The sequence below is a fragment of the Argiope bruennichi genome, chromosome 11 (assembly GCF_947563725.1).
Source record: "Argiope bruennichi chromosome 11, qqArgBrue1.1, whole genome shotgun sequence".
NCBI lineage: Eukaryota > Metazoa > Arthropoda > Arachnida > Araneae > Araneidae > Argiope > Argiope bruennichi.
This window is the reverse complement of record NC_079161.1, coordinates 70162338-70181269: the sequence shown is the minus strand read 5'-3', so window position 1 is coordinate 70181269 and position 18932 is coordinate 70162338. Positions and strand designations below refer to the sequence as shown.

Genomic DNA, 18932 nt, shown 5'->3' with positions numbered 1-18932 from the left:
GCTAGATCGTGGTGTTTTTCTTTTAATATTTTCATAATTTTGTGTTGTAATCTGTGCTGTGTCCCTTATGAACATGTAAATAAAAATTTTTGGACTAAAATCTGTAGTGATCACTGTCTCTAACGCTCACACAAAAGAAATCCCACGCACAAGAAAGGGTTTTTACATTGGTGGCAGCTACATGGGATGTGAGCAGAGACAAATCACAGTATAGGTGACCGGTACAGTGACCCTCAATACCCATCGTAATTAATGGAATTCCTGGTCGTCGTAACCAGTGGAATTCTTGGTCTGCAATGGAGTTCTTTCTCATCCTGGTCATCGTCACCACTGCGGAGTTCTTGAGTTTTCAAGTTTTGGTGCTCAGGAATTCAGTAGATTCAGTGCTCAAGAGTTCAGAACCTGGCTCCAGAAAAAGAGCAGGCCTACTGAATGGTTCTATTTGGGTTCATCCGTGTGGCAAGTAATTTTATTACCTCCAATGACAACAAACCGTGAGTACTGTAAACCTTTGTGCAATTATATCTCAAGTGCTGAAGAAGACCCTATTGCTTCGATTTTTTAATGCTAAAAAATAATTAAACGTTATATTGAAATATAAATTTTCATAGTATACTGATGGTTTGGAAATATTTTGTGTATTTGTAATATGCATGTATTTTAATGAAAACTAAAGCAAAGCCAGACAAATTTGGATTCTTCCTGTCTTGAGCTGACGGCCAGTGCGACATTTTGTTGTGGGGGTCAGAAGACCACTCCGCCCAAACAACATCTGGTTTCTGTCTGCCCTGAGCTGGCGCGGATGCACTCTGTTTCCCTTGATATGTTTATTGCTTTGCAGATGTTTGTACGAGGTGATTTTGAAAACATCAGTATAGTGCTATTTTGTTTCCGGTGATACGTTTAATCTTTGTACTTGTTCTCTATGAGATTAAGAGTGTAATATTTTATTTTAAGGATCTATCATTTCCGGTAGAGCAATTTACTTAATAAATTGCTCTCTTTAGGTATGAAAATACTTAAGTTGGTATTAAAGATAAATTGTGTGATGCAAACCTTTTTATTTTGTTAAAAATAAAGTAAATGAAATTTTGTTAAGCCTGGTTATACATAGTTTAGGGGTATTTTTTTTTTAGTTTTGATATATATATATTTATGTATGTAAATTATGTATATTGTTATTTCTATTTGCAAACATATAATTTCTTCAAGTATTTAAAATATAAACTCTTAAAAACAGTATCTATAGAACATATCTTCCAGAAATTTCACTGTAAGATTTTTTTTTTATTTTAGTTCATTTTTTTTAGTTAGTATCTAATTTCGATTTGAATTATTGTAAGGCAATTTGGCATTAGGTTTAGCTTGAAAAATGTCTTTCTTAAATAAAAGTAAAAAGGCAGACCTAATCTGTCTAGCAAAAGATTTAGGTGAGTCGCCAGACGAAACCATGTCTAAAGTAATTCTGAAAGAATTACTTTTAGCTAGTAAACATTATAAAGAGGACGAGGCAAAAGAATATTTAGAAGTTATCGTAGCTGGAAGGTTAGAATAGGAACAAAAACTTGAAAATGAAAATAAACTAAAACAAGAAAGGGAATTTGAGTTACAAGTACAGAGGGAAAAGGAAAAGTTCGCACTCGAAAAACTTCGTCTAGAAGTGGAATTATCCAGGATGAATCAAAATTTGGTTCAAAATAGTGATCAAGTCGTGCGTGCAAAATCATTAGATGAAATAGTTAGGATGGTTAGGCTCTTAACAGTTAAGGTTCCTAGTAAGTCAGACGGATGGGACTATTTCTTTTCAAGCTTAGAAAAGGCATATGTAAATGAAAATGTTGGTGATGAATTTAAACCAAAAGTATTGCTTTGTTTATTAGGAGACAAAGTGTCTAATTTGTTAGTTAATATAGAAGAAGACGAATTAAAAAATTATGAATCATGAAGAAAATAGTATTACAGGAGTACGAACCTTCACCAAAATTGTGTTTAGAAAATTTTCGCAAAGCTAAACGTAACAACGATGAAACATTTTCTCAATTTGCATCTCGGTTAACATCCATGTGGGTGTATTATTGCAAATCAAGGGGTGCTAGTGATTTTGAGACTATAAATCAACTCATTGTAGCAGATAAAATGTTCAAAACATTGGATTCCGAAACGACAACCCATATAGGTGTGCTACAGGGGGAAAGTTGGTTTAAGCCAAAGGAAATGGGTAAACGTTGTGATGTATTCTATGCATCCAAGGGTAAATCCTGTTACGGGTCAGTAAGAGCCAAAAGAAATGATTATGATGAAAGAGGTTTTCAGGGTAATTGGGGAAAACAACAGTTCAATGAGAAGAAGACCGATAATAGTAATTTTTGCCCTAAGAAAAATTTTGAAAAATAAAAAATCACAGAAGTTAGAAAGCTAACTTGTTACACTTGTGGCTCCGATAAACATTTTAGACGAGATTGTCCGAAAATTAAGGGAGCAGACTATAAAAAGATTAAGGTAAACAATGTTTTCGCTGAGGGTGCAGAAGCAGAATCAAAAGGGGAAACAGTAGCTGCTAGGGTGGATTTACTCGGTAGAGTAATTCCTAGGCATGCTATTGAAGACAAACTTTGTAAATTGGCAAAGGTATCTGTCAGTGTAGCTGGGAAACTAGCCGAAGCATTAGTGGATTCTGGCACGGAAATTACAGTTGTCAAAAGGGACTTAGTTCCTGAAGTTTCAGTCGAAGGTGCTTCTACAATATATTTGAAGGGTATCTATGGCCCGGCGGTTAAATGTCCTTTAGTATACGTTCCGTTAAGTCTTGCTACTGGTGGCCAAGTTAATGTGGTGCATCAGCAAGTTTTATGTGCTTTAGCAGATGTTTTGGTGGAGGCTTCCACCGGATATTCTAAACAGGTTGGGAGGGGCTCGGAGTGAAGGAAATTCACTGGCTCAGAACTCTCAGGAATTGAGGGGTGATCTGCAGGAGAAAGCACAGGATAGCATTATCTTAGAGAAAACTCAAAGTGAAATTACTTCATGTGGGAATGAAGTGGGAACGGTTAATAATAAGGATGAGGAAGTAACCACTGAGACGATTAAGGGAAGCATGGTCGCTGATACTTTTCGCTCTGAGCAGGAACAGTATGTCGAATTAGCAATGGCTTGGATTGGATTGGATTGGATTGTGGGATTTAAGGGCGCAAGAGCCATAGATGACTATACTGCGCCAGACATATGGTTATAATAGAAAAAGCGTGTCTTTATGTAAAATTAGAAACCGATTAAAAATTACTTGGCAATGACTCTTAAAATTAGCAACGAGAGTAAAAAATAGTAATGAAGCATTAAATAAGATGATATAAACCAATTTCTTTTAAAAATTTAAAAAGATTTTTGTGGGGATGTTCCTCCACAAGCATTTGCATGTCCACTGTTGAATCATTAAAAAATCGTAAACGATGATGATTAAAAACAGGGCATTCAATTAAAAGGTGAAGAACTGTTAAAATCGTTCGGCATCTGGAGCAAAAAGGAGCTCGATCGCCAAATAAAAGATGTTTATGGGTTAAACGAGTGTGACCAATGCGGAGTCTAGTCAATTTGACTTCGAGCTCACGCACTGGAAGAGCAGCCCATAATGTAATTGTAGGTCTAATAAAATATAATTTGTTACTGTTTTGTTGATTCCACGATTCCTGCCATACAGCATTAATACGATGCTTAAACAATTGCTTCGCATCGTAAAATGGCACCTCACGCTGCATAAACAAAGACGCCGTTTTCGCAGCGTTGTCAGCCTGTTCATTTCCTGTTATCCCAACGTGACTCGGAACCCAGCAAAATAAAATTTCGTAGTCCCTGTTTTCCAGAGTTCTTAAGAGGTGCAGAATTTCCAGAACGATAGGATGTATTTGATTATGAAAATTGGAGAGTGTTTTCAAAGAACTCATGCTGTCGGTGTAAATACAAAATTTACGCTCAGTAGAGAGAGATACTGTTTGTAGCGCATAGAAAATTGCCATTAATTCAGCAGATAATACTGAAAAAGAGGTATGCAAACGATAACTTATTGTTTCTGTATCAAAAATGATACCACACCCAACCTGTCCGTCCGACTTGGAACCATCTGTGAAAATAGGCATATGGGTCGAATACTGAGAGCGATGAGACATAAAAAGGTTTTGAAAAATTACAGGTGCCGTTGTCGGTTTCTCAAATCCATAAAAAGGATTTAAAAAGGAAAACCGAGGTAAATCCCAAGGAGGAAATGCAAATAAATCAAATGTATGAATACTCACATCATGTAGTTCCGAATCCTCGAGGAGTGATTTAGCTCTCTCACAAAAGGGAAGAATGTGAGAACGTCGAGCCATGTATAATCTCCGAAGGCGAACAGGAAGCATAAAAGAGTGTAAAGGGTGTTTCGGGATTGATAAAGCACGGAGGTAATATTGTACAGACATTTTTTGGCGCCGTAAATTTAAAGGAAGATGGTGACAGACAACGTAAAGACTCTCCACTGGTGAAGTTCGAAATGCTCCCGAACAAATTCTTAGTGCAGAGTGGTGTATGGTGTCCAATCTGCGTAAAACGGAAAACCTTGCAGACCCGTACACCATACAACCGTAATCAATGCGTGAAAGAATGATTGCTTCGTAAATTCTAAGCAAAGATGTACGATCTGCTCCCCAAGTGGTTCTTGATAGTACCTTAAGAATATTCAATGACCTGTCACACTTCTTCCGCAGGTGTAGGACATGCGGAAGGAAAGTGAGCTTACGGTCAAATATTATCCCTAAAAATTTGAATTCATCCACAACAGGAATTGCGACATTTCGAATGTAAATTGCAGGATCTAAATGAAGACCTCGGTTCCTGCAAAAGTGAATACAACGACTTTTTTCCGGAGAAATCGTGTGTCCATTATCATCACACCAGTCAATAAGCTTATTAACTGCAATCTGCAGTTGGCGTTCCATTGAGTGCATATTGCTGCTTTGGCAGGAGATCTGGAGATCATCTACATATAAGGTGCTTTGAACAGATGAAGGTAAAACATTAAGAATTTGACTAAAATGAAGTATAAAAAGCGTTACACTGAGGATGCTTCCCTGTGGAACCCCCTCAGCTTGAATAAAAGAATCTGAATAAAAATTACCCATTCGAACACGAAATGACCTTAAAGATAAAAAGTTCTTTAGAAAAACAGGCAAATTTCCTCGAAAACCAAAATTTAAAAGAGTTGTAAGAATTCCAAAGCGCCAAGTTCGATCATACGCCTTCTGAACGTCAAAAAATACGGACACTAGATGATTCCGACTGACAAATGCATTGCGGATTTCAGTCTCGAGAAGGACGATATTATTAGATGTGGAACGCCCTCTACGAAAACCGTTCTGCATTTGCGGAATACATGCCCTCTTCTCTAATTCGAAAACTAACCTAGAATTGATGATTCGTTCCAATGTCTTGCACAAACAACTTGTGAGAGCTATAGGTCTGTAATTCAGAGGGTCAAAAGAGTCCTTACCGGGTTTAAGGATGGGAATAACAATAGCTTCGTGCCATTGCGAAGGGAACTTCTGCTCAAACCAAATGCGGTTATATAAATACAACAAATTTGAAAGAGAAGTTTCAGATAAATGGCGAAGCATGTTATAGGTAATTCCATCCGGACCGGGGCTTGTATCCTTAACTTTAGACAAGGCTGTTAGCAGTTCATGCATCCTCAACTCAGAATTGTAAGGAAGGGATCTTCGGGTGGAAAAACGCAAAACTCTCCGTTCCGCGCGATTCTTCTTCGCCAAAAAAGCAGAATTATATGAATCGGCAGCGGAAACTTGTGCGAAAGTATACCCGAGAGTATTAGCAACATCTATGGGAGAGGCAATCGTTCTATTTCCTGTCTTTAGCACGGGATAGGAGAAATCTTTGTAGATCCCATTTGCAGCTTTTACTTTTTTCCAAAGCAATTTGCTTGAAGTGGAAGATGTGATTGAAGACACAAAACGAATCCAAGATTCCCTCTGGCTTTGTCGGCGGATGCGGCGAGCATTAGCTCTGGCGCGCTTAAACGCAATAAGGTTTTCTGTTGAAGGGTACTTGCGAAAAATATTCCATCGTTTCTTTTGTTCTCTGTAACTGTCGCGGCAAGAGTCATTCCACCACGGTTTCCGGAATTTCCTCGCACGTGGGGAACATTTTGGAATGGTATTGTTTGCGGCATAAATAATACAATCGGTAACATTTTGCACTGCTTCCGTGATATCCGAAAGTTTAACCATTGTATCTGTGATGTCTGCAAGTTGCGTAAAGGCAGTCCAATTTGCCCGCTCAAATAGAAAACGCGGAGGACATGGAGTCGCAACGCCACTATTAGCATGGGGGACAATTAATGGAAAGTGATCACTGCCATAAAGATCACTGGCAACTGTGAAATTCAGAAATGGTAGCAATTCAGGAGAGCAAATGGCTAGGTCAAGACTATGGAAGCTGCGTGTGGGTTCATGAAAGTACGTTTTCTCATTATTATTGAGCAGACAGAGACAGTTATTGGTAATAAACTGCTCGATCTGTCGCCCACGAGAATTTGTACTTTCTGAACCCCACAAAGTACTATGCCCATTGAAGTCGCCGAGTATTAAAAATGGTGAAGGCAACTGATCAACAAGATTATTAAGTTGCTGCTGATTGATGACATCATGTGGTGGCAAATATATAGAACAGACTGTAACAAGTGTTCTTGTATGAACCTGAACTGCCACAGCCTGTAAGGGAGTATGTAATTTGAGAGGTGTACTGGGGAAAAGGTTAGAAGTTAAGATACAGACACCTCCAGAATTACTACTTTCTGTGTCTGCATCCTTACGGATTATATTGTAGCCACGAAGTTTGAAAGAAACGTTAGGATTCAAGAACGTTTCTTGAAATGCAAAACATGAAGGATGAAATTGATTGATAATGCACTTGATGTCAGTAATTTTGGATCTCAGACCACGACAATTCCAAGAAACAAAGGTACCCATTAAGAAATATTGTCGGGAGATAAATCATTTGCAACATTGCTTTGAGTTTTTGGAACATCACAGCTCATTGTAAAATCCTCCTCCTCTGACGGATGGAGGGAAAGGTGATCAAGACTAGTGGGTTTATCAAATATGGTCGGCAAGTCCTTATGAGCTAAGCCCTCTGTCGCTAATCCCAAAGCGACTGAACTCCGGACTGATAAAGACGAAATTTTTTTCTTCAAGTCTCTTTGTGAACGCCCTTTTTTTGAAAGTTTGAGAGCCAGAGATTTTTCGGAAGCAGATTTATGTTTCTTTCGTGTATGTTTGATTATAGTTGGCGTAACATTGGAAGACTGATCAGATTCAGATATTGTAACTGAACTATCAGTTTCAGAGTTAGCCTTAAAATCTTTTGTGTCATATTGGATCCCTACAGTTTTTGGTGGACCCTTTACAACAGAAGCATAGTTTGTTCCGAGTGCAGGTGTACGAGCTCTGACAATTCTCCGAGCTTCAGGAAATGACACCTGCTCTTTAACTTTAACAGAAATAATCTCTTTTTCTCTTTTCCAGATAGGGCATAAGCGAGAGAAAGAGGCGTGATCTTCTTTACAGTTTACACATTTTTCTTTCGCTGAACACTCATTACTTTCGTGGCCAGGTACTGCACAACGGGCGCATGTTAAAGTCCCGCGGCAGTTAGCCTTTGAATGGCCGAAACGCTGGCAATTGAAGCATCTCAAAGGATTCGGAACATAAGGTCTTACGGGTAATTTCATGTACCCAGCCTTTATCGACTCTGGCAATTTTGGAGAGTTAAATGTTAAAATAAGATGCTTAGTATTAAGGAGTTTTCCATCTCGCCTAATAGAAATTCGGCGCACCTGGGTCACTCCTTGACTTTGCAATTTTTTAGTGATTTCCTCCAAAGAGACATTGAATAGTTCCCCACAGGAAATTACACCTTTCGAGGAATTCAAGGAACCATGTGGAGTAACAGTAACTTTTATTGTGCCCATAGATTTCAATTTTAAAATTTTGTTCGATTGTTGTCTTGATGCAACTTCAACGAGTAGGTCACCTGAACGAAGTTTTCGAACAGATGCCACTTCTCCTACACTTCCGGTTAAAGCTTTTTCTACAAGAAAAGGCGATACGGTATGGAACGATTCTTTAACTTCAGAAACACGCTTCACAATAAAAAATGCATCGTACGGTTTTAAAACTTGTGACGGTACAGAAAGATGCCCACTGAAGGGAGCATTGCGGCGAGGCCCCATGCGATATGAAAAGACTTCAGGTCTAGCAATGGCTTGGAAGCATGCTAAAGAAGGCAAAACTAACTACTATGAGGTAGACGGTTATCTGTTTCACAGAGACAAAATACTCGGGGAGAGTATTGACAACTGGTAATTCCAAAGTGTAGACGCGGTGAGGTACTCAGACTTGCTCATACCTCAGTGTTTAGTTGTCATATGGGTTCTAAAAAGATTCTAGAACGAATCAAGTACTCTTTCTTCTGGGAAGGTATGCGGACGGATGTCAAAAAATTTTGCGACTCATGTAAAGAGTGTCAACTCACTCAGACTGTAAAACTAGTGACAGAACGCCAATTACGCCTGTCGTGAGGCCTGAATTACCATTTCAGGTAATGAATGTAGACCTGATAGGTCCAATTGATCCTCCTAGTGCGAAAGGACATAAATACATATTATGTCTGGTTGATCAACATACTGGGTGGGGCGAAGCCATACCGTTGACTAGTCTGAATGCTAAGGCAACATGTGAAGCTTTGTTAAGTATATTTTCAAGGACAGGTATTCCTACTGTTATCGCGTCTGATAACGGGACCAATTTTACGGCCGAACTGACTAAAGAGTTTGAAAAACGAATAGGGAGCAGTCCAAGATTCTCTACCCCTGGATATCCACAATCAAATGGGTTGGTGGAGACGTTTAATAGAACTTTAAAAAACATGCTGCATAATGTAGTCAGGGAAGAAGGTAGGGGATGACATTTACAAATTCCTTATGTGCTTTGGGCGTACAGAGAAATACCTCATTCAACTACAGGTGTGTCGCCATTTCAGTTACTCTATGGTAGACAACCACAAGGTCCTTTGCCTATCCTAAAATCTACTTGGACAGGAAAATTTAATAATGTACCATTAAATAGTACTTCCGTTTCCAAATACCTGGAAAATTTAAAATCAGAACTAGAGAAGGCTGCAGAGCAGGCTAAGCTTGTTTCAGCAGTACAACAGGAAAATGCGGCGTATTATCACAATTTAAAATCGTCTAACCGAGTGTACAAAGTTGGATATCAGGTGATAGTATTAATACCTGATTCGACTAATAAATTATTTGCCAGATGGCAAGGTCCTGCAACTATCGTTGAGAAACGTAATCCCCATTCATTTTCAGTTAAAATGTCGGATGGTTCTATCTAGCACATTCATCAAAATAAGTTAAAACATTACATAGCTAGTTCTAACTCTGTAAATGTCATTTTTGAGGAAGAAAAAGAATTCGGGCATGTTGAAACTATACCAACCGCTACCAAAGAATCTAAATTTTTCGAAATTCTTCATAATCTTGAAATTAAACATTTAGACAATTCTCAATTAGAAACTCTTAAAAATTTAATCGTAAAATTTAAACGCAACTTTACTAAACCCGTGCAACCAGCTGCGGTTAGCACTCATAAAATTGAACTATTGCCCAATACGGTACAGAAAAAGCCTCATTGTAATAGTGTTCCTATTGCATACAGAAAGAAAGTTGAACGTCAAGTTCAAGAACTTTTAGAGTTAGACTTGATAGAACCTTCGGTATCCGAAATTGCTCATCCGATTGTTTGCGTTGCTAAAACGGCTTCTTCAATGAGAATGTGCATTGATTTTAGAGCATTAAATGCAGTCACCAAAGTTCCAGTCTTTCCCATGAAAGATTTGCAAGAACTGCAGGGTCAGGCCATTGGTTAAGTAGCTTAGATCTTTTAAAGGGATATTGGCAAATAAAAATGAACGAGGAAAGTAAACGGTTGACGGCGTTTGCTATGCATAATGCTGTGTACCAGTGGAAGACTGTGCCTTGAAATCTCATTCAGAGTATGCGCAGGCGTACATGGATGATGTAGTCATTTATTCTAGATCTTTTAAAGAGCATCTGTTTCATTTAAAACTTATACTGACAGAATTAGATGATTTAGGATTTTCTGTACGGCTGGATAAATGTACTTTCGCCACCAAACAAATAAAATATTTAGGCCATATTATAGGTGGAGGTAGACATGGTCCGGATAAAGACAAAATTCTAGCAATACAGAAATTAGCTAGACCTACCACTAAAAAAGAGGTCAGGTCCGTATTAGGATTAATGGGATTTTACCGCACATATATACCAAAATTTACGGAAATATCCACTCCACTCACGGAATTAACCAAGAAGAATAAGCCAAACAAGGTAGGTTGGGGGGAAGAAGAACAAAACTCGTTTGAGAAACTGAAAGAATTACTCTGTGAGGTAACTAGTCTTGCTACACCTGATGCCAACTTGCCATTCCAGATACACTGTGATGCGTCTGATCATGGTGTAGGATGCTGTTTAACTCAGCAGGATGCTGACGGGTCTTACAAACCAATAGCTTTTGCCAGCCAAAAATTTAACACTGCACAAAATAACTCGGCAAGCATTGAGAAAGAGGCTTGGGCAGTGCTATATGGTCTGAATAAATTCGATAAGTGGATTTATGGTGCTAAGGTGGAGATCATATCTGATCACAATCCTCTTAAATATCTGAACCAAACCACTCCTAAAAGTCCAAAGATAACCCGTTGGGCTCTAGCTCTACAAAGGAGGAATCATTCCATCACACATAGACCTGGTGTACAGCATTGAGGTCGGACGCCCTATCACGACTGAAATAATTCATCACTTGTACAAAAAAAAAATTATGTCTGTATTTTTGATATTTGCATATGTATGAAACCCGTATACATGTTATATTAGTTTTTAACCTTTTTGAATTTATTTGTTTTTGATTTTGTAAATAGGTTATAGTGTTTTTGTATATTTATATATTATTCATGACTGTGATAAAATCAGCCACTGTGGGCTAATTTTATGCTTAGGTGGGGCGTGTAAGACATGCCAATTTTGGCAACCCTTCTCACCCCTGAGAGTAACCCCGCTAGCCTAACGGAAGTGGGGGAGGAGAAAGAGGGAGAACTGGATGAGAAGCAGGAGAGTAAGGTCGCTCTGCTAGATCGTGGTGTTTTTCTTTTAATATTTTCATAATTTTGTGTTGTAATCTGTGCTGTGTCCCTTATGAACATGTAAATAAAAATTTTGGGACTAAAATCTGTAGTGATCAATGTCTCTAGCGCTCACACAAAAGAAATCCCACGCACAAGAAAGGGTTTTTGCAATTTAGTTATCTCAATTCAGGCTACAAATAGGCAAAAGTTAATTTGTGTTTATTAGCTTTAAAAAAATATAATTTATAATATAGAAAAAGTTTCTGTCATTAGAAAAATTGAAATTCAATTATAATGTTACTTTATTGCATATTAAATCTATACTTATAATACATTCCTCTTACGCACACAATTATCATGTAATTAAAAAGAAAAGCTGATATTAATGATTCAGCATAAAATTATTGTTCAGTTCAAATCATATGCTTGTAGTACTTGTATTATACTGTATATATTATGAAAAAAAATCTGTTTTTGCAGAATATATATTTTTATTTCATATATATTCCAACACGAACTATCTCTAAATTAAAGGCAAGTAAATGCGCTTACCTTTGTTTTGTTGGTTGGAATCTCTTTTTGGTTAAATACTGGTGTTGTTGTCTCCATCTGCAGCTGAAAATCTTAAATATCTAGTTAGTGGCAGGTTCAGTGACTGTATGACTCATTAACATGGGGAACTTCTCTTTAAGAATATTATTTTAATAGTTACTTGATTATATGTTACATGATTAAGAATATATTTACAAGTTAAAAGAGTAAAAAACGCGTTCGTTGGTTGCCGCCAAATCGAGAGGAAGTCAACAAACCCCTGGTGGTGAGAAGGGAAAGTTCTTCACAGTTAAAACTGGTTACAGTTAAGGCCTGGTATCCAACACTCTCCCACCTTTGAGTTTCGTAAAGGACTTTAGAAACTCAAACCAATGAGTCTAGGAGAGCATTGGGCTTTAAAAGCCGGCCATAACGGGATCTTCTTGGTTGTCTCACATCTGAAACAGCATGAGAGTCACTAGAGGTAGGTGTACCATCAGGAATCATCATTGTGGATGGAGAATCACTCTTTGGGAGACATGGGATAGCATATTTTTCACTTTGGCTGACCTCAAGAGGAAAAAGTCTCTGGATTGGACGTAGGAAAGACCCAGGTTTGGTCTGGACTTCCACGAGACGAACTTTCTTGTCTTTTCCAAGATATAATTTGATGACTCTTCCCAAAGGCCAATTTATTCGCTTGACGTTACTATCACCGATGAGAACAATGTCTCCTTCTTTAATTTTAGATTCATTACGAATCTTTGAAAATTCTCTAAGATGTCCAAGATATTCGATTCTGAAACGTTTTCTGAGATCTTGACACACTTTTTGCCTGTAGAAGAATCTTTTATTCATTCTCTTAGCATCTATTTCATCTATATCTGGAACTCCTATTTCTTTTACATCTTGTAAAAACATAGCAGGTGTTAATGCTATAAGGTCCTCATTGTCTTCACTTAAGTATGTCAAAGGTCTTGAATTTATAATGCCCTCAGCATCACATAGTACAGTGTACAATTCTTCAAATTGTAAGGAGGCCTTTCCAAGAATTTTTCTTAAGATAGATTTCAACATACCTATAAGCCTTTCCCAAAATCCGCCCCACCATGGGGCTGATGGAGGGTTGAATTTCCATAGGATTTTCTTTACTGAGGCATATTCTTGCATTTTCACCCAATCAACAGATTTCAGCTCATTAGAAGTACCCACTAAGTTGGTTCCATTATCTGAATAAATTGTAGCTGGTCTTCCTCTTCTAGAAATAAACCTTCGTAAAGCTAGAATAAAACTATCTGTTGATAAACTAGTTACCAGCTCGATGTGGACTGCGCGATAAACTGCGCATGTAAAAAGTACAGCCCAACATTTGGTTTTGTTTTTCAAATATAGTGGTCCGCACAAGTCAACTCCTACTACTTCAAAAACATAAGCATCTCTGACGCGATCTTCGGGTAGTGGAGCACTTGCTACTTCTAATGGCCGAGATGAAAAACGTTGACATATTACACAGGTCCTTATTACTTGACGTATTGTCGTCCTGCTTTTTAAGATCCAATAATTCTCTCTTAAACTCGACATCAAAATCTGTATCCCAGCATGACTAAGTTCAACATGCTTTTCAAAAATAAGTTTTCCAATAACATCATGCTTTGAAGGCAGCAAAATTGGAAATCTAAATGTCGGTAGATCACTTCTTTGAGAAATTTTGGTCTTTACTCTTAATAAACCATCTGAATCCAGGAATGTCTGTAAATTCAGTTTTTCATTCCCCAAAAAACATTGACTTTGAACTTGTTTTAAAATGTACTTTTCTGCAGCCTCTACTTCTTCAAAATCTAGGGTACCGAATTTTCTTTCCTTTTTCTGGGTTTTAGCATTTTTATAAAAACGAAAAATCCAAGCCGTGATTCAGGTCATTTTTCGGAAAGAAGATACCTTAGAAAAGTACTCTAATTGCTCTGTCGTGGTGTTAGTGACAGACACAATAGATTTTCTTTTTTCGGAGTTTACAACGTCGAAATTTGGCATAGTTTCCGAAACAGGCCAATCTTCTATAGGCATTCTCAGCCAATTTGGACCCTTCCACCAAAGAGATTTCACAAGTTCCTCTGCATTGGAACCTCGCGATGGAAGGTCAGCTGGGTTTAATGTTCCACTTATATGCCTCCAGTCTTCAGGATTAGTGAGTTTACGGATTTCCAGTACCCTGTTGTAAACGAACGTGGCCCAATTCTCATTTCTTTTGATCCAATATAAAGCATTCATAGAGTCAGACCAGTAGAAGATTGGTATGTTCTCAAGTCCAAGTTCGGATATGGTTGCTTTTGCCAATCTAGCTCCAATAGTGCAGGACAAAAGTTCTAGCCGTGGAATAGAGATCTTTTTCAAAGGAGCAACTCTATTTCTAGCTTGTATCAACTGGCACGACGTGCTATCAGCAGATTCAGCTCTCAAGAAGATACATATAGCGTAGGCACTCTGACTTGTGTCACAAAAAACATGGATGGAAAATCTGGAATCTTCTGCAAAGTCCTCACGTACACATCTTGGTATTTCAAGATCATTCAATTTCGGTAACTTCATCTTCCAGCGTTCGAATCTTTCAGTTATCAGCAGAGGGAGTTCAGCATCCCAGGACAGCCCCAATTTCCAGCATTCCTGCAACAAAGATTTGGGCTCTAGAGTCACTGGACAAGAAAATCCTATCGGATCAAAGATTCGATGAACGGTTGACAGGATTTTTCTTTTTGTAATAGGTCCTTTATCTTCTTTCATCAAACTTTTCAAATCTAGAGATATAGTGTCCTTTGGTAAATTCCACAGAAGCCCAAGAACTGGAACCTTTCGGTCTTCTTGCCTTTCTTCAGTTTTGTCTTCAGTAGGAGAATGCTCCCACCCTCGAAGTTCAAACTTGGCAGTAGATAATAGTGCTTGTGATTCCGAAATAAATCTAGCGAGTTCTTCTTTTCTGTTGACGCTGAAAACACAATTATCAACGTAGAAGGACTTCATAAGTTGCTGGGCTGTTTCCTTGAGATGATCTGGGGCGTTTTTTAAATGAAGTTCTAATGTAGCTCCTAGAAGGAAAGGACTGGAGGAGATTCCGAACACAACTCTTTTGTGCTGCAGGATCTTGATATTTCCGTCTTTTCTTCTATCCTTCCATAAAAATCTGAGATATGGTCTATCTCGTTCTTGTAATCCAATTTGCAGAAAGGCCTTCTTGATGTCAGATATCACTCCATATTTTTCAACACGAAAGCGATTTATGAGAGATGGAATGAGTTCTACAAGATTTGGTCCCTTTTCGAGGCAGTCATTAATAGAAGGTGTATTCTTTTCTTTAGCTGAACCATCAAAAACGGGTCGAACTTTGGTCGTCGAATTCTCCTTGAAGACAGGATGGTGAGGTAAGAAATGCTGTCCTTCTTTGATTTCTTGCATAGGATCAACTTCTTCAATAATACCCTCATTCTGCCAATCCTGAAAAACATCATCATAATCGGCCAGCTTTTCGGCACGTTCTAAGGCTTTAATACAACTGTTAAGTCTTCGTTCAGCTATCTTTCTGCCATCAGGAAGAGGTGGATGATCATGTATCCACGGTAGACTGACAATGTAGCGCCCCTCGTTATCTCGTGTTACACTGCGTTCAAAATGTTCCTTAGCCGCTTCTTCTAGTTCTTTTCTACTTTGAGTTTCCGCAGGGTCATTGATATTCAATGTATCAAGCCTCCAAAGATCGGATATATTTATGTCGTTGACAAGTAGCGACATTAGCGTGCTGGAACTATCATTTTTATTAATTCCTGATCTTCCAATAACTGTCCACCCTAACTTGGTGTTCATCGCAATTAGATCAGGCGAAAGTTTTTTAATTTCTCCTGTAAATAATCTGCCCCTAATAATATGTGAATCTCCTTGGGATCGTTTTTATACAAAGATTTTCATCTAAGCAAATATCACTAACAAATATATCCAATTGTTTTACTTCTTCGTGGTTTTTAGAATCTAATTTGGGAAGATAAGTGCAAATTTTATTCTGATCCATTACTTCTACATTACAACAGAAATTATTTTCTGTATTACGCAATTTAATGGAATACATCTTGTGGTTTTCCCGCCTTTTCAGTCCTCCGAAAAGTCCATGAGTCACCGTTTGTTCCCCAAGACACTACAATTTCATTACATCCGCTACGTATTTGCTGACATACGACCTCTGGCTCCCGAGGTCAATGATCGATCTAACATAGTGTTTTAAATCATTATTTTCGACGCTAACAATTAAAGTCTGCAGATAAACCTCCCTGGAACATAAATTATTCGCCAACGCGAAATTTTCATTTAAAAGATTATTCTCATCCTTACTTTCATTAAAATGGGTATTATTTTTCGGAACAGAATTATCTTGATTGCATAATATGGATAAATGTTTTTTACCACAGAGAGTACAAACTATTTTTGACCTACAAAATTTAGCAACATGAAATTGCTTTGCACAAATAAAACACGCAGCTTTTTTAGACAGTATACGTTTCCGTTTTTCCAAACTTAAAGTACGTACGTATTCACAATCAACAACATCATGAAATTTATTGCAGAATAAGTATTCTGGTGTTTTTATTTTTACTTCAGAACTAATCAATTCTGAACTGCTAAATCTCTTTGCAGTGGAACATCTAGGATTATTTATTTTTCCGCTCGATGAGTCATAACGCAACGGGTGAAATGAATACTTTTCTTTTTTCGAACTCACAGGAGAAGCATACATTAAAGATCGTTCTTTTGCTTTCAGCTGAAGAGACAGGAAGTCGAGCAATTCATCTATTTCATATTTATCCGATTTCATGTTTTTATTATATTCTAAAACGAGATCGGGGGGAAGGCATTTTAACAGGATTGGGCAAAGTAAGTTTTCGTAGGTTTCTTTCAAAACATTAAGAGATTCAAGAGATCGGAGTTCCGTCTGTATATTATCAAACATTTTTCTGAATGATACAATATCATCTGAGGTCTTTAATGGGCAGATACGCAGTAAATTATTCAAATGGGTATTAATGAGAACATCTGATCTTCCGAAGCGTTCTTTAAGCAATTTTATGGCGATTTCGTAATTTTCTGGTGTTAACGCAAATCCTTCTATGGTACTAAGGGCAGAACCACCTAGGTGTGCTTTTAAGTAATTAAATTTACTGACTTCACTTTATGAATCATTTTCATGTATGGCTGATTCAAAGGAGCTCCAAAATGAAGGCCATGAACTTGATTGCCCGTAGAATTTAGATATCGCAAGTTTTGGCAATTTAATGTTCGATGATTCTTTATTACAGGAACTTGGAACATTCAAAGAATCAACATTTATTGTTCGTTCGCGAATTTTTTTGGTCGCTCTAAATTTCCAAGTTATAATTTTTTGGGTGTATTCCGATACTTCTTTTTCTAATTTGTCCTCGGAAACGAATTCTTTAATTTGTGAATCTAGATTCTTTAATTCACTTGACTCAACCGCAAGCTGCTCTAACATTTCTTCTAACATATCGACATTTACATCTGTTTTCGTTAGTTCTGTTTCAATAGTTTTACAAATTTTGGTAACAGATGTTCTCAATACTCCCCGTTTCTTTCTTAACCTGCCACTTTTATCATCCATTTTTAGAATTGAACAGTTCGAAATTTATATTCAGTAACATTCAATCATATATAAATTCAATAATAATAATAAATCAGTTCAAAATTCTAATATATATTTTTCAGCTCTAAATTGGAATAAACCACACCAATTATCCTGGCAGGGATGCCAAATAATATTACAACACGAACTATCTCTAAATTAAAGGCAAGTAAATGCGCTTACCTTTGTTTTGTTGGTTGGAATCTCTTTTTGGTTACATACTGGTGTTGTTGTCTCCATCTGCAGCTGAAAATCTCAAATATCTAATTAGTGGCAGGTTCAGTGACTGTATGACTCATTAACATGGGGAACTTCTCTTTAAGAATATTATTTTAATAGTTACTTGATTATATGTTACATGATTAAGAATATATTTAGAAGTTAAAAGAGTAAAAAACGCGTTCGTTGGTTGCCGCCAAATCGAGAGGAAGTCAACAAACCCCTGGTGGTGAGAAGGGAAAGTTCTTCACAGTTAAAACTGGTTACAGTTAAGGCCTGGTATCCAACAATATACTTAACTACAAGCATTTCACTGTATATATTTCTTTTGACAAAAATTTCATGTTTTTGCATAATATGTATAGTTTTATTTGCTTGAAATACTTGTATTATACTTTACTTATTTCTTTTGATAAATTTCCCTGTTTTTGCATAATATGTATCGTTTAGCTTATTCCATATGTCTCATAAATTTATGTTAATGTCTTTTATATTGTAATTATTATCCTAGCTGCTGATACAGAGTAAATGAGAAATTTTAAAATGTGTCATAACATGTAACTTATAATTTTTTTGGTGTTAAATCCTTAATTTAAACTTTTTTGATATTTTATGTTTCATTTACATTCTATAATTGCGCATTTTTTCCCTCTTTTGATGTTCTTTTTTGGCACAATAAATACATTTCGATTTGGTTTATTTCATGTAGCTGATGTATCTGTGTTAATACATATTACTATCGAATTACTATGTACAGAAGGAATTAAAAATTCTAAAATTAAACATTATCTAGCATATAATACTGAATAATTTTACTAATAATCTTAAAATCTGATCCTTGATTAATTATTCTTATTAGATATCTGTATAGCTCATTATAATACACAATTTTATCGGCTAACCGATTTTCTAAGTTTCATGTGCAATTTGTTATCATTTTCACATTAGAATCGGTTAGCCGATTAAATTGTGTAATATAATGAGCTATTCAGGTTTCTAATTAATAGACATTACTTACAAGTATAATTAATAGAGGCAGTGTAATATAATTTTATAAAAACCTAACACGGTAATTTATTTTAAAAATAACGAAAAGCCTTGAACAGGAAGGCTTGTTTCTTACATATTATTTCATTAGCATTAGATTGCAATCCATGTACAGAATTTTCTTTATTTAAATCTGTTCTCAAAGAGTTAAAATTAATACCTATGAAAATCAAGATTAATTAAGTATAAAATTTTTTTCTTCACTTCA

The 18932-nt window shown here is 36.9% G+C and overlaps 4 protein-coding genes across 4 annotated transcripts; 1 reads left to right on the top strand and 3 right to left on the bottom strand.

The window, feature by feature from the left end:
- Positions 1-7012: 7012 nt before the first annotated feature.
- On the bottom strand, positions 7013-8275 carry LOC129956646 (uncharacterized). The gene has a single exon (XM_056068577.1). It carries the CDS (start codon positions 8273-8275, stop codon positions 7013-7015), a length of 1263 nt encoding a protein of 420 aa, XP_055924552.1.
- A 371-nt stretch (positions 8276-8646) lies between these two features.
- LOC129956645 (uncharacterized protein K02A2.6-like) lies at positions 8647-9978 on the top strand. Its single transcript, XM_056068576.1, has 3 exons — positions 8647-8998; positions 9068-9321; positions 9730-9978. Exons 1-3 carry the CDS (start codon positions 8647-8649, stop codon positions 9976-9978), a joined length of 855 nt encoding a protein of 284 aa, XP_055924551.1.
- A 2190-nt stretch (positions 9979-12168) lies between these two features.
- LOC129956644 (uncharacterized) lies at positions 12169-13365 on the bottom strand. The gene has a single exon (XM_056068574.1). The coding sequence runs from the start codon at positions 13363-13365 to the stop codon at positions 12169-12171; it is 1197 nt and encodes a 398-aa protein (XP_055924549.1).
- A 330-nt stretch (positions 13366-13695) lies between these two features.
- Positions 13696-15636, bottom strand: LOC129956643 (uncharacterized). Its single transcript, XM_056068573.1, has one exon. The coding sequence runs from the start codon at positions 15634-15636 to the stop codon at positions 13696-13698; it is 1941 nt and encodes a 646-aa protein (XP_055924548.1).
- Positions 15637-18932: the final 3296 nt, after the last annotated feature.